General features: G+C 60.6%; 1 protein-coding gene across 3 annotated transcripts in view; it reads right to left on the bottom strand.

Moving 5' to 3' along the window:
* The window catches only part of SYT2 (synaptotagmin 2), a 45,525-nt gene that overhangs the window by 3,151 nt on the left and 27,803 nt on the right, over nucleotides 1–14,571 (bottom strand). For all 3 annotated transcript variants that reach the window (XM_033099337.1, XM_033099336.1, XM_033099338.1), the window contains exons 2-7: nucleotides 4,954–5,148; nucleotides 3,659–3,825; nucleotides 2,489–2,608; nucleotides 2,014–2,181; nucleotides 1,492–1,659; nucleotides 279–396 (exon numbers count right to left, since the gene is read on the bottom strand). In XM_033099337.1, coding sequence (XP_032955228.1) covers nucleotides 279–396; nucleotides 1,492–1,659; nucleotides 2,014–2,181; nucleotides 2,489–2,608; nucleotides 3,659–3,825; nucleotides 4,954–5,131 — 919 coding nt within the window. In that variant the 5' untranslated portion in view covers nucleotides 5,132–5,148. The remainder of the gene's footprint in view (nucleotides 1–278; nucleotides 397–1,491; nucleotides 1,660–2,013; nucleotides 2,182–2,488; nucleotides 2,609–3,658; nucleotides 3,826–4,953; nucleotides 5,149–14,571) is intronic.

Here is a 14,571-nt window from a genome sequence, read left to right as displayed (position 1 = left end):
CCTAAGTCGCTAAGTCATTGGGGGATCCTTTCTTCCATGGCCCCCAGGGCACGCAGGGGAGCACAGAATGGCAGCTCAGAGGGGGCCAGGGGGCCCTAAGAGAAAGGGAGGGGCTGGGAACCAGTCCCCCGCAGCACGGTCCTGCCCTCAGGACCCACAGCTGCTCAGAGACACGTCTGTCCCAGGGCAGAAAGCTTGCGAAGCTTCTACCCGCGGGGGCTGCGGAGGGGACTGGCCCTCTGGTGCCACCCAGTGGCAGCCAGAACCTCTGCACGTACCTGACAGGCCGCCCACGTCCATCTTCTTCAGGTTCTTGGCCTCCAGAATGCAGACGGTGAGCTTGCCGGCCGTGGGCACGTAACGCAGGGAGATGCAGATGTCCCCCAGCTTCTCTGGCTGTTCAGGGGAGAAGCGGGACCCGAGGTCACCCCCGCCATCCCACTGCATCTAGCATGGCCAACCCCAGGTCCTCGAGACTCGCAAGCCCAGCTCCCTCTGTCCCCAGGCCCCAGGCTGTAAAGGCTGAGCACCCCCACCCCCGCCCTCGGCCTCCCGCTGCCACTCAGCGCAGCCCCCGAGAGTGACAGGTCGGCATGAGGAAGCCACAGGAGGCTGGCCCGTGGGTGCAGGGAGGACAGGCTGTGGGCAGGCGTGGGGGGTGGGGCTGGGCGGAGGCACAGGTGTGCAGCCCAAGCTCTCGTGTCCCAGGCCCTGGACACCGTGCCTCGGAAGGCGGCCCCCAATCCCTCCACCGAGATGGCGCCCTGTGGGCCCCTCTGTGCAGAGCTATGTGGTTGTCAGAGCAGTTTGCAGCCCTTTCCCTGTGTTTTTGTCCCTGCACCTCTTTCACATAGACAGGGCAAGGACTCCTTGTGACCAGTGAGAGATGGAGGTTCAGAGAGGGGGCGAATGTGGGGGGCGGCAGGAGGAGTGCCAGGCCCCCCGCTCGTAAGCTCTCTGCCCCTAGACACCCTCCAATCACTGCTTCTCAGTGACGGGCACCTAACCCCCTCCGGGTCAGGGCGCGGGCCCTTCCTCAGACACCGTGACCCCCAGCTAGGAAGGATGTCTTCGTGTCTCTTCCCACCCGTCCATCACTGCCAGGGACTGCCTGGCACACGACAGGAGCTTGGACGAGGCTAACAGCACGCCTGGGCACACAGTAGGTGCTCAGTATCTGGTAAGCGAATGAATGTTGTAGCAGTTGCAGACAGCACAGCCCCCATGCCGAGAATGCTTTAGAACAGCCGTGGGCTTTCCTTGTGGGTAAACTGAGGCAAAGTCTGGCATCACTGGCCCCAAGTGACAGAGGCTTAGGAGTAATGAGAGCCCCTGGCAGCTGCCAACACCTACGGGACGCTATGTGCTCTACACAGACGGTTCGTCCTCATCTGCAGAGACCGATCAAGACCCTGTTCTGAGGAGCCCTGTGTGCCCCAGCCAGACCTCCCGCGGTCCCCGTCCGCCTGTCACGCCTGCCTCGGCTCTCACCTCCTCCTTCTCCCCGCCCTGCAGGTCTCGCCACTCCTCGATGGGCTGGCCCAGGTCCACGGTGTTCATGGGCACCTTCACCTCGCCGATGATGTCATGTTTGGAGAAGCGGTCAAAGTCATAGATGGCCATCACCAGGGTCTTGCCCCCCAGCTCCTGGTACGGCACCTGCCAGTACAAACAAGGTCAGAGAGGTCAGGCCAGCGCGTGTGCCACCAGGGCTGCCATGGGCAGATCCCTGGGCCCGGCTCTCGTCCCACTGCTCACGGGACTCCTGGCGAGTCTGCAGAGACAGACAGGAGAGCCCGGGCTCTCGGGGAGCGGAGCGCGGCTGGGGTGGCCCACTCCTCCTGGAGGCTGAGCAGTGACCTCACGTGCAGGTCACAGTCCAGCCGACCACAGCTCTCCAGACAGGGCTGGGTCCCCGGCCTTAGCGCCGGCTGAGGACCGAGGACAGGTCGGCAGGACGAAGGTGGGACGGGAACCAGGAGGGAGCCGGTGTCGTCCTCCAGCCCTTGTCACCTTGAAGGTGAAGGTTTCATTGAAGGCAGGGTTCAGCGTCTTCCGATGGACTTTGGTCTCATATTTCTTCTTCTTGTCTGGAAGCAGGAAGACTTTGACATATGGGTCTGAGGTGCCCCCCATGTCCAGAGCAGGCAGTTCTGCGGCCTGCAGGACGCCAACGGTCAGCTGTGAAATAAGCGAGGCAGGGTCTGAGTCTCAGACTGCTCCAGCCACGCCTCCCCAGAGGAGGCCGCTGAGAAGCGGCGGGGCAGGCTGGAGCTGGAGACTGAGATTGGTCCCCATGTCCATCCCCAGGAATTCGGAATGACACAGGGGTCACTGAAGTTGAGCAGGCAACTGATTTGCCCAAGGTTGGTGGGCAGCTGGACGACAGAGCCCGCCTGGGCCAGGGGTGTCCCCAGAGCCAGGGCTGGCAGCCCACCTTTCCACCTCCCTCCCCCACTGCTCGGCCCTCCAGCCCAGCCCCACACACCTGATTGGCCTGAAAATCGTAGTCCAGGGAAAACTGCAGTTTCCCCAGGTTCTCCGGCTCCTTCTCCTCCTCTCCCTCCCCTTCTCCCTCTGTCAAGCCTGTTTCTGCATCGTCATCATCCTGTGGGGGCTGCAGGGGGAGGAGGGACGAGTTAAAAGGAGAGAACAGAGCAGCCTGGCTTGGCACAGGGGCTGTGAGGGGAAGCCGGCCCTCTGTGCAGACCCTGGCTCAACGCTGGGTGGACTCGGGCCCTTAGAGACTCTGCCCTGTATCTGGTTTGGGGGTGCCTCTCCCTGTGAAGCCCAGCGCTGTGCCAGATGCCCCAGGACTTCTCCAGGGGGGGGTGTCTCCCTTGTTAGCCCCTCCCTAATACCTCCCCCAGCCCAGGCCCCACCTACCAGAGTGTGGTCCAGGCATCCAGGAGCAGGTGAGTCCACAGAGGTGGGAAGGGAAGGAAGAAATGATGTAAGAGCAAATTCTGCAGCTCAGACCAGCGCCTGAAGTCCCAGCCACTTGGGGAGACCAGGCTGGGCGAGGCCTCAGGCATTCTTGGAGTCTCTGCCCCCCACACACACTGCAGGTTCCTTTGGGACCCCCCCCCACACACACACACACACACGTGCACGCCTGCACAAACATACAAAGGCCATTTTGCTCCTCGCCTGGGTGCCTCTTGAGATCAGACCCTTTCCTCCACCCGCCAACCTCCACGCTCCACCCATATCCGTTCCTTAAGTAAAAGATTTCTCCCAGGCATCCCAGTGGGGAAAAGACACGCTCACAGGGGCCTCTGAAAGGTAGAAGGAGAAACGAGGGATCCAAGGGCACCCCAGGAATAAACCAAGTTCCGACATGACTATGGGGGGGCTGCCACGTGGCCCCGTGCTGGGGCCTCACCGGATCCCCCACCCCCGCTGGACGTTTGTCCTTCAGTCCCTAGGGCAGAAAAACACAGGTGCACCCCAGTGTGGCCCCGGGTAGTGTGGGCTCTCTCTCTCCTATGTATTGTCCCACTAGCCTCTTTTGAGGTCAATATATTGTTTTCTTCCTCTGCCTTTGCAAGGACGGGTCGGTGCTAGCACAAGTGCCCCCAACTGGCAGGGGTAAAACCGGAGGTGTGGCCGTCCCGGTGAGAGGCTGCTGGGTGGCCAGAAGGCCGGGCTGTCCTACCTGCCCCCCTTTCATGTCCTTCATGTTCATGGCATTCTTCATGCCCTTGCCCTTCTCCTTCTTGTTCTTCTTCTTCTTGCAGCAGCACTTCTTGCAGATGCAGAAGCAGCAGGTGATGAGCAGGAGGCCGGCGACCACGGCAATGGCAATCAATGCCCACGGAGGTACTGCCCACATGGAGACCCCGGGTCAGCAGTGCCCCCGGAGGTACTGCCCACACGGAGACCCCGGGTCGGCAGTGCCCCCGGAGGTGCTGCCCACACGGAGACCCCGGGTCGGCAGTGCCCCCGGAGGTGCTGCCCACACGGAGACCCCGGGTCGGCAGTGCCCCCGGAGGTGCTGCCCACACGGAGACCCCGGGTCGGCAGTGCCCCCGGAGGTGCTGCCCACACGGAGACCCCGGGTCGGCAGTGCCCCCGGAGGTGCTGCCCACACAGAGACCCCGGGTCGGCAGTGCCCCCGGAGGTGCTGCCCACACGGAGACCCCGGGTCGGCAGTGCCCCCGGAGGTGCTGCCCCCAATGCCCACACTCCACTTTTAACCCCACATTGTGAGAGATCTGTGGGTAGCTTGCCTTTTCATTGACACCTGGCTCTTCCCTTAGCCACCGCCTTGGGAACACAGCTGCTACCTGCCAGGCAGCGACCAGGGATGAGCCAGGAGGAACCACTGTGGCTGCACCGGCTGATCAGTTTGATCTCTGGAGAACCGGCTGGTATTGGAGGGATGTGGTCCCCCCCACACCAGGCAGGAAGAGCCCACGGCCCACCCTCCGCTCCGTGTGGGGAGCCATGAGCCAGGGCCGCTCTCCGTGGTCCTCATGCACCCTCTGCCTGCGTGGGGCTGCACCCTCATGCGGGGCCTCTGGTGTCCCCCACACAGCCTCAGCCAGGAGGGGGCATTGCCACGCACGAGGCTGTCCATCGTTACACTGTACAGCCGAGACTGGCGGAGCTAATGGAACGCTGTTTTCCCACTGTATTTAAATATACATCAAGACAGCAATAAAAGTGGTTTCAAAGTGCAACTGGAAAACTTGAATAGTGCTGTCTGTTTCATAATTTTTCATCTTCTTTTGGTTTCATCTTTTGGCAGTTTTCTAAATTTTACAAGAACTTTTTCCCCAGGGAGTTTGGGGCACATAAACCCCTCTGCTCCGCTCATTATGCCAGTCCACACTCCCCCATTCCTGAAGGGGCTCCCCAAGTAACCCAGCGTGGAACCCAAACAGTAGGAAAGAACTCAGCCAAACCCACCCCAGCGGTGCCCCCGTCCCCCACCACAGGAACACTCACAAGGGATCTTGCTCATCTCATTGAAGAATTTCTCCTTGATCTTTGCAAACATGTCCTCCTTTGTCTCCCCAGCACCCCCACTCTCAGTGGAGTTGTCCACTGGCCCGACTGGCATTGTGGCCGTGGTGGTGGCAGGAGCCACCACGGGCTCCTGGTTCCTCTTGAAAATGTTCCTCATGTTGGTGGGGGGAACAGCTGTGGAGGAGAGGGGACGAGGCCGATGAGTACCCCAGGGGTCCCGCCCTCCCCACGTGTTCTGGGCGCAGCAGACAGAGCACCTGCTGTCATAACAGACCTACAGCAGGTCCTCATCCCCTCCAAAGAGTCCTCACTCAGGCTGTAAGGCCCTGTCTCCGTTCCGGTCGCCAGGTACCTCCTGCACGCCCTCACACCCCCCTGCACGCCCTCACACCCAGCAGGCACCTGCTTGACTCTGAGCCTTGGCACCTGATATTCCCTCTGCCTGCAACACTGTTCCCCGTGGATTTCCACACAGCGCAAGGTCTAGCTCAGCAAGTCCCATGAGATGACCGTACCTGCAGCTGTGACTCCAGGACCCCCAGCACCTCCTCCCATCCCCCGTTTCCCTCCTTCCACAGCACGCATCACCAACACCCTGCGTATTTTGTGTCTTCTATTTGTTGTCTCCTGTCACTAGAATTTAAGCTCCATGAATGCAGGGACTTTGGACTAACACGTAGGAGGTGCTCAGTCAGTTCATGCTAAGGAAGGGATGAGTAGAGGCTCTTGTCGGTGACACCTATGCTCTCCAGCCCACTTGTGATCGTTTGTGTCACCAACCACTTCTCCAGCACTGAGGTGTGTGAAAGGGGTAGATGCTTTTCATCCCTACTTATCCCCCCAGAAGCTAAGGAAACAAAGATATTTGCCACCAGTTCTCGAGACTCGTGTGGGAAAGAGGCCCAGAGAGGTGAAGTGACTTGTCCCAGACCACAGGGCACACGGTGCCGGGGACCATGCTGGGAGCAGAATCCAAGTCTCTGGGCCCTAGGTAGTGACCGCACGGCTGCTCCTCGCCCAACAGCACAGCTCTGTGGCCGGAGGGCTCCTGTGTCTGGCAGGGAGGAGACAAGAAGAGCAAAGAGAGAAAGCCAAGTGCTCAGGGCTGGTGGCTGCCCCGGCTCAGGCTGCAGTGCTGGGGAAGGCAGCCACTGGAAGGCTGAGGATGATAAATGGCCTGGGGCTCCAGCCACCCCAGGACAGAGCAAGCGCCTTGTGAGCTCAGAATCCCCGAGCAGGGAAGCGTGAAACAGAGACATTGGGCAGTGATGGCTGCAGGCTCCACAGAGCCCACCTGCTGGGCTGGTGGAACCTCTAAGAACAAATCCTGGTGAAGAGCTGAGGAAGGTCCCGTCTGTCCCTGGTGAGACCCCTGGAGGGCCCGTTATGACACAGGACGCCTGCCAGGCGCCTGCTCAAGCCCCGTTCCGTGGGACAGAAGGGGGCCAGGAACCTGCCTTTGACAGCTCCCCCTTCACTCTAAGGCACGTGGCCAGTGGTCACACTGCAAAACGAGGTTCAAAGAATTCAGAAAAGCTTCCCAGGGGAACTACAGTTCAAGACCAGGTGGTGGGAGTGAAGCGGGCATCAGGCCACGGGCGACCACCACAGCGTCCTTGTTTATCCACCAGAGGACGGCACCAATATTAGCCCCGTTTCAGAGATGAGGCAAAGTCCACTAGTTAAGAGACCTGCCCGACACGTCAGCAGAGAATCAAACCTGTTTGCCTGAATCTGATCCCCTGTCCTCCGCACCTGCCCGCTCTGTCAGGGCTGAGGTTGGGCGGCCCGGCCTCAGGGAGAGTTCAAGAAGGGCTTCCCCCAAGAGTGGGAGATGGGGCTGCAGGAGCAGAAGTGCACCAGAAGCTAAGACCAAATAGGTGCCCCCAGCAGGCACCTCTTCCTCCCTAGCCCACTGACTGCCTCCACCGGTCTGTCTGAACAGTGTGGCCGCGTGGCTCCTGTGACGACTCAGTGCCTGTGCTCCAGACTCTTCTCTGTCGTCCAGGGAAGGCCTACCTCTCAGCCACCCAACCCTGCTGCACACCACCTCTCCCTGCGGGGACACCGAGGGCCATACCTCCCCAGAGAGCCCATCCAGAGCCTTTGCGTCCCCTTTACTCCAAACACCCGAGATGCTCAGAACCTGGGTGCAGGGTCTACACTGACCACAGCCTGTCAAGTGCAGAGGGCAGGGGTCCGACGAGAGGCAGGGATGGCGTGAGATGGCCTCACACACACGCACGCTCACACTCACACACGTTCTAGCATGTCCTGGAGCTCTGCTCTGCTCTGCTCTGCTCATGGTCAGCCCATGTGGGAGTGTCGTGAAGGCTGAGGTGCTCAGAGCTGTGCTTTTTGGGAGCAGACGAACAATGACCTCAAGAGAGTGTGTTGATCAAAAATCACTGTGCCCAGGAGAGGGCATAACATCCGTAAGGGGTGGCAAATACACACGGCTGACCCTGAACGACGTGGGGTCAGGGCGCAAACCCCTGTGCAGTCCAAAATCCGCGTATAACTTTTGACTCCCCCAAAAGTTAATGACTAATAGCCGACTGTTGACTGGAAGCCTCACCGATGACATAAACAGTCGATTAATACGTATTTTGCATGTTATATAAATTATATACCGTATTCTTACAATAGAGTTAGCTAGACAAAAGAAAATGCTATTAAGAAAATCATATGGGGGGGCGGACGGTGGCTCAGTTGGTTGGAGCGTGGGCTCTCAACACAAGGTTGCCGGTTCGACTCCCACAAGGGATGGTGGGCTGCGCCCCCTGCAACTAGCAACGGCAACTGGACCTGGAGCTGAGCTGCACCCTCCACAACTAAGATTGAAAGGACAACTTGACTTGGAAAAGTTCTGGAAGTACACACTGTTCCCCACTAAAGTCCTGTTCTCCTTCCCCAATAAAATCTAAAAAAAATAAAAGAAAGAAAATCATAGGGAAGAGAAAATATCTTTACAGGATTTATTGAGAACAACCCGCATGTAAGTGGACGCGTGTTGCTGGAGGGTCAGCAGCTTACGCATGCGCAGGGGGTACGGTGACCAAGGCCTTGGGATATCAGCTGTCGTTTCTGGGGAGGAGAGCTGGGAAGCAGCGGGTGCCCAGCATTTCGCTGCGCGCCCTTCTGTACCTTGGATTCTGAATCACAGGAAGATTTCTGCCTGTTCCCGCCCCGAGGCCACGGTCCTTCAGACCAGGAGCTTCTGAAGTCCCAGCCTTGCCACTAGGACCTTTCTCCTCACCCAGAGCCCACCCTGGGCCCCATCCCGCTTCTCCCCTGAGGCTCCACTTGCTCCTGCAGCTGGCTTCCAGGCTCCCCTGCGTCCTCCCAGATGAGACGCCTCCAAAATGGGATCCTGACCCCACATCAGAGACCAGTGAGTGTGCTCCCTGCCCCCCACCAAAATCACACACACACACACACACACACACCACCAACTCACCCCAAACCACTGAGCAGGACGTCCTGTGGACCATCTGCTCAGACCTGTCCTCGGATAACGCAGGTAACGCAGGCGGACAGGATCCGGCTGCTTTCCTCTCCCCACCTGCACCTGCCGGGGCCACGGTGACGGTGATGAGACACAAAGGGGCATCGGCAAGATGCCTGTCACTGAGCGTGGCTAACAAAGACCAACACTTATGGCAAAGCTTACGCCTGCGTATTTCGTACCAGTCCAACACTGTGCTCCAGTCCAACACTGGTCCTGGCGGACAGCGGACGGAATTTAGTGCATTGACTTCTAGCTCGTTCTGAGAATGAACTGCCTGCCTGTGAGCTCCCTGCCCACCGAGGCCCGGTGAGCTTCTGGGGTCAGAGCAAGGTGGCCGCTGCTCGCGGGTCCAACACTGCCGGTTTTTGACCAGCTCTGGGGAAGCAGCCCACCAGGGTCCTGGGGAGTTGGAAAGTCCTTCCCAGTGTCTAACTTCAGTCTCTCCTGCTGCAATGCCACTCACTTCCCTTTTCTTGCATCTAGGCTGAGCTGAGCAAATCCCAGGCCCTCTGAGAGAGGCCTGAGGCTCAGAACCTGAGGGCCAAGTATCGCCTCCTTCCTCGCTCAGCGCTGTGTGTAGCCTTGGGCCAGCCGACTAGCCTCACGTTCGCGAATAAGGGTTGCGCCTACTGCCTGAGTCGACTGAGGAGGCTCCCCAGTCAGGCCTGTGACCCTCAGCACCGCACACCTGACACGGACGTTTCCCTCTGAACCTAGACTTTGAGCATGGATATTTTTAAATCACACAGATGAAGCGCTGCGTTGTGACAGCTTGGGGACCCTGCAGACAATGTAGAACGAAGCCCTTATTGCAAATATGAAGAAACAGGCCTCCCTCAAGTCGCACAAATAACCTGCTGAATGGTGGCAGAGCCCTGAGCTGTCCAGACATCCTGCTGTCTGTCACCCTCCCTCCACCCCAGCAAGTCCCACCGTCCATGCTCATCCTCGGACAGCTCTCGTGGGGTGCAGGGGGCAGGAACATGTTCCCTCCCCTATGCCACCGAAGCTGGACCACAGTTCACCTGGGTGTTGGAGCCCCTCCCCCACCTCCACCCCCGTGAGGAGAGATGTGAGCACCTCCGTGCACCCCACCAGTTGCTGACTCACTGTCCAGCCGCCTGGCCGCAAACAGCCCAACTAAAGGGCTCCCTGTGCCGCATGCCTGCTGCATTCCCTCCTCCTCACCCCCAGGCCCTCACAGGAGTCCCCACGCCCAGCACCCTGCACACCATCACGCAGAGTCTCAGGGGGTGGGGGGACGGCGGCAGGACGCTGGGGAGCAGGCTGGGAAGTGTGGGGGTCCCGAGTGGATCGGTGACTGAGTGGGGACACAGGGAAGCTTGGGGTCCAGCAGGCACCGCTGCCCACTGTGGGTTATGGGAAATAGGGTGCAAGCTGGGCTGGGGGTCTGCCCCCAAAGTCATGGGGCCTTGGGGCACCTGAGTGTGTGCGAGCGGTGTGAGGCACAAAGGGTGGGACCATGGGGGCTCTGCCCCGTCACGCTCTGGGGCGTTTATGTGACACAATTCGATGGGAACCTCCTAGCATGGTCCTGTCAGCCTTCTCACCAGACACACATCTTCATTTTGAGCTAATAACCATTAAAAATTGATGCATCTTCTTCCTGACTAAACGTTACAAGCTTTGAACACAGCAGCTCTGATGAGCCCTGTCTCACGCAGGGACCAGGGGCTGGAGGTTTGGCTGAAAGCAAATGCCGGTGTAATGTGAGTATGTGTGAGCGTGTGTGTGGGTGTATGTGAGCGTGCAGGTATGTGTGAGTGTTCAGTGTGTGCGCGTGTGGTTGGGGAGGAAGGAGCTGGGCTGGGCGGCAGGTGCCCTTTCGCTCAAGGAGGCAAGTTGGAGACACCTGGGCTCCGCCCCCGCCCTCCTTAGGCCCGCACTAGCTCCTCCCTAGGCCCCGCCCATCCCTAGGTCCGTCCCCGCCCCCGATAGGCCCCGCCCACCCCAGGCCCGCCCCCGCCCTCGCTCCCCCCCCAGGCCCGCCCTACCCTCCCTAGACCCCGCCCTCGCTCCCCTAGGCCCCGCCCTCGCTCCCCTAGGCCCCGCCCTCGCTCCCCTAGGCCCCGCCCTCGCTCCGCCCCGGCCTGCTCGCAGGTGTTCTCTGTTGTCCAGGGGCCGCAGGGCCCAGCCCCACCGGCCCCAGCACCGCGGGCGGAGGGTTACTCCGCACAGCTGGGCACCGACCGAACCAGGCTGCCGGGTCCCCGCCCGAGTCAATGCTCAGACCCTGGAAAGCGGAGCCGCAGGCAGCGAGGCCCATTTGCCGAGCGACGGAGCAGAACACACCGCCGCGATGTCTGCCGCCCGCAGTGCCAAGGCCAGGCCTGCTCCTCAGCTCTCAGGCAGAGAAACCGCAGCACCCGGGACATGGAGGCCCGGAGAGGCTCAGCGTGTGCGTGCCACACCGCGCGTGTGGGCACCACGCATGCAGGTGTGGACGTCGCTGCACAAGCATGTGTGTTCTCAGCCACGTGTGGGAACGTGAGGAGTCGCGTGGAGACTTGCACGAGGGGCGGAGTAGAGAGGAGCCCTGGGCTTCGCCCCTGGGAGACATCAGTCAGGTCCCAGTCGTGTCACTTCCTCAACTGCCAACACAGGGTGAAGTGCCTGGTCTCTCAGGAGCTGTGACATTACATAGGCCCGGAGCGCCGGTGCAGAGGGGCCCGGGCACGCGCCTCTCCTTCCTCAGCGCTCAGGGGAGCTGGCTGCGTCCACGCTGACGGTGCACACAGACCACGCGTCCCTGAAGTGAGACCTGCACCCATACTGCCCGTCAAGTGGCTCAGCGCCCTGACCGTAAGGGCTGTCTCGTTTACTCGGCTGCCGTCTGGTCAGGCCCCACCACCCCGACCCCCCGGAGCAGCAGGTAACTGAGAAGCGGGGGTGTCTCTGGCCACTGCACCCTCCCCTCTGGCAACTACCAGCCATCAAGCCCCAGAGCAAAGGAGACCCTGACGCTGGACGCCAGCCTGTCAAGGCCAGACGCCCACACCCGAGGTGCTCAGTGGTCATGGGCTTGGTGGGCGCCGCTGTCTGGGACAGCTCAGCAAGAGGGACATGAAAGGCGGCCTGTGGGTGGGCTCTTGTCCCGCAGGAAGGGGCGGCCGGCGCGCAGACCTTCCAGAGAAGGGAGGGCGTGAATGCTGCTGCTCTACTCAATGAGGGACGCGCAGAAGACTTGTCCCACCTTGAAAGTAACCCTGGTAAGTTTAAGTGTCTAAAAACGCATCCTCTCCCCAGTGCCAGGCCCTGGGCTGAGTGCTGGGACTGGAGACGAGCAGAGCTCAGCTGGGTCCCCAGGCAGCTGACGGGAAGGAGCCACCGCAGGCTGTCAGACTGTGGGGCCCAGGCTGCTCTCAGTGGCAGAGGGGGCCAGCACCTGGGAAGGGTCAGTGAGGAGAACGGGGCCTGTCCCCTTCCTCCCAGACACTGGCAGGCCCTGGGGAAGACGCCGCTCGCTCTCTGAGATGCCCATTACCGCCAGCACTTCTGACAGGCCGGAACTAAAATGGGTCACGCAAGTCCCGGGGGCACAATTATATTCCCCGAAGAAGCCGACTTCCTCCGCCAGACCCGGGGGCAGGAACGGACACTGGAAACGGGCAGGAGAGCGGGAGGGTGGGAGGCCGGCTGTGTCCTCAAAATGCCAACAGGCTGGAGGAGGGAAGAGGGGCAGGGACATTCCAAATTGGAAAGTCCCAGTGTGCGATTCTACACGAGTCCAACCTAGGACACGCAGTGTCCCTGAGGGGGAGCCCAAGAGGGTGTCTCCGGCCACTGCACCCTCCCCAGGCCAGGTGAGGCAGATGAGCGAGTGCCTAGCCTCCAGGCTGACGACCTGGCTTCAAGTCTCGGCTCTGCCCAGGTAGCCATGTGAGCTCCGGCAGGTGGCTTCTCCATCTGTGAAGTGAGACTGAGAATGGGACCTGCCTCCTAGGGTACTGGGGCCCAGGAACAGTGTAGGTAAATGTGACATGATGCCCATGTCCCATCCCAAGGGGTGGGATGGGGCTGGAGGGAATGCAGGGGAGGTCGGCAGCCTTGCCTGATAAACATCCGCGTCCACCCGTGTCTTCTGAGGCGCCTCTTGGGCCTTTGCACTGCCCCCAGCTCCCCCTGCCTGTGTCCACTCGCTGCCAAGCCTCCCTTCCAGCCTGCCCTCCCGGACACTAGCCCTGTCCATCGCTCAGCATCACGGCCCCTTGGGCTGCAGCTGCTGGGGCTCCATTTGTTCTGGTTCCCAAGTTCTCATGTGTGGGATCAGAACTGGACCCCCACAGTGGGGGGCAGAGTCTGGCTGTCCCTCCTCCAGCCACCGTGCCCCTTGAGCAGATGCCAGAACTGAGACGCACTGAGGCCATTGCACATGAAGCCCAGCCATCCACGTGGCGGGTGTTGGGCTGTGGCTCTGGGAGCCATTAGCACAGGTGCCAGGGGGACAGTCACCTGGGGAGAGTGTGACGGGCAGAGGAAAAGCAGCACTCAGAGGGTTCCCAGAGTGGTCAGTGGTGACGAGTGGGGACACCAGAGCTGCTCGTACAGGAGGGCACAGCAAGACTGGGCACTGCCCACTCAGTCAGATGTCATCAAACAGAGAAGCAAATGTGCGAGGACAGAGCAGGGAGCTGACCAGTGGTCTACACCCCAGGCCGGCACTCACGCCTGCGGCCTGCGTGCGGGAGCTGGCCCCAGGACACTGGTGGGAGGAGGCCAGCACCCAGCTGCCAGGCTGCATGCCCGTGACACACAGAGGCTCCTGTTGGGGGCCACGGGGCAGAGGCATGAAGGACAGGGGGCTTCCTGGAAGAGGAGCGCTGGGCCAGGCAGGGTGTTCGGGGTGAGTAAGTCTGACACCAAGTGGCCTCCCCTCTCCATACCTGCCCTCAGATGAGCAGCTGGAGGACGGGGGCGGGGGGCAGCGGGTATCGCTTGGCTACTGGCTGGGGGTGTCTGCAGCCTGCCCATCGCAGTTCTTGGCAGAGACCTTGGGCAGTACTGTCATCCTGAGACCCTTAGCCTGGTCATCAGCTACTGTCCGCAGGTCAGCCTGGTACCACCTGTCACCCCAGAAAGGAAGCAGGGAGGGCGGGGACAAGAGTGCTCAAACCAGGTCCCCAGTTTCCTGGCAGCTTCTCCCTGGCTCCCTGCACTGCCTGGGGATGGGGGTTAAGGCTGCCACATTTGCATCCCAGGGACAGTTCACCTCAGCCTGTCTGGGCCAGAGCGTCCTGCCACCCTCTGCTGTCCGCTTGTACGACACGGGCCAGGTCCAGAAGCGTCCTGCCACCCTGCCAAGGCGCCTTCGGACACACAAACCTGCCATCCCTTTTCTCAGCCAAATGAGGACGAGCAGACACAGAGGAGATTCGGCCCAGAGCCACCCAGGTCCCTGTGGCCTTGCAGGGAGAGCGGCCCACCAGGGGGAAAGGGGGACAGGCCAGGCCGCAGCCAGGAAGCCTGCATGTCATGGAGCGGAGACAGGAAGTCCACGTGTGTGCTGCAGGCCCGCTGGCTTTCTCAGACCACCGTCCACCTCATTTGAATCGGAGCATCTTGGGAGAAATGAGGCAGAGGGTCATCTTCCTCCCATTGTCAAATGGGGGGCACTGAGGCCCAGGGACAGGAAGAGCCAGCTTGCCTGAGGCCTCGTGGTGGAACCACTGGATTCCAGGTCCTTCTAAACAATACGGTCACATAGCTGCCTCACCCCACTCCCATGCTGTTTCTTTACCGGCAAAGTGTCCCTTTCAGGTACAAGAAGGATGGTAGTGACAACAGCTAAACCTTCACAGCACTGTGCGCCGGCCCTGGTTATTCTAGAGCCTGATACATACATATTAACCCATCAACTCCCCACCAACCCTGTGATGTAGAAACCATTTTATTTCCACTTTAAAGATGAGGAAACTGAGGTACCAAGTGTTTAAACAACTTTGCCAAAGGTCCGCAGGAGGTTCAGCAGGAGCTGAACGGGGCGACCAGGCCAGGCGCTGGGGGTGAGGGCTGTCCACGTCCCACCCCCAGGAAGCCCAGTGCCTGCGGGGAGCTGGGCTGTGCTC

Source organism: Rhinolophus ferrumequinum, chromosome 27 (genome assembly GCF_004115265.2).
Source record: "Rhinolophus ferrumequinum isolate MPI-CBG mRhiFer1 chromosome 27, mRhiFer1_v1.p, whole genome shotgun sequence".
Taxonomy (NCBI): domain Eukaryota; kingdom Metazoa; phylum Chordata; class Mammalia; order Chiroptera; family Rhinolophidae; genus Rhinolophus; species Rhinolophus ferrumequinum.
This window is presented reverse-complemented; position numbering and strand designations above follow the sequence as displayed.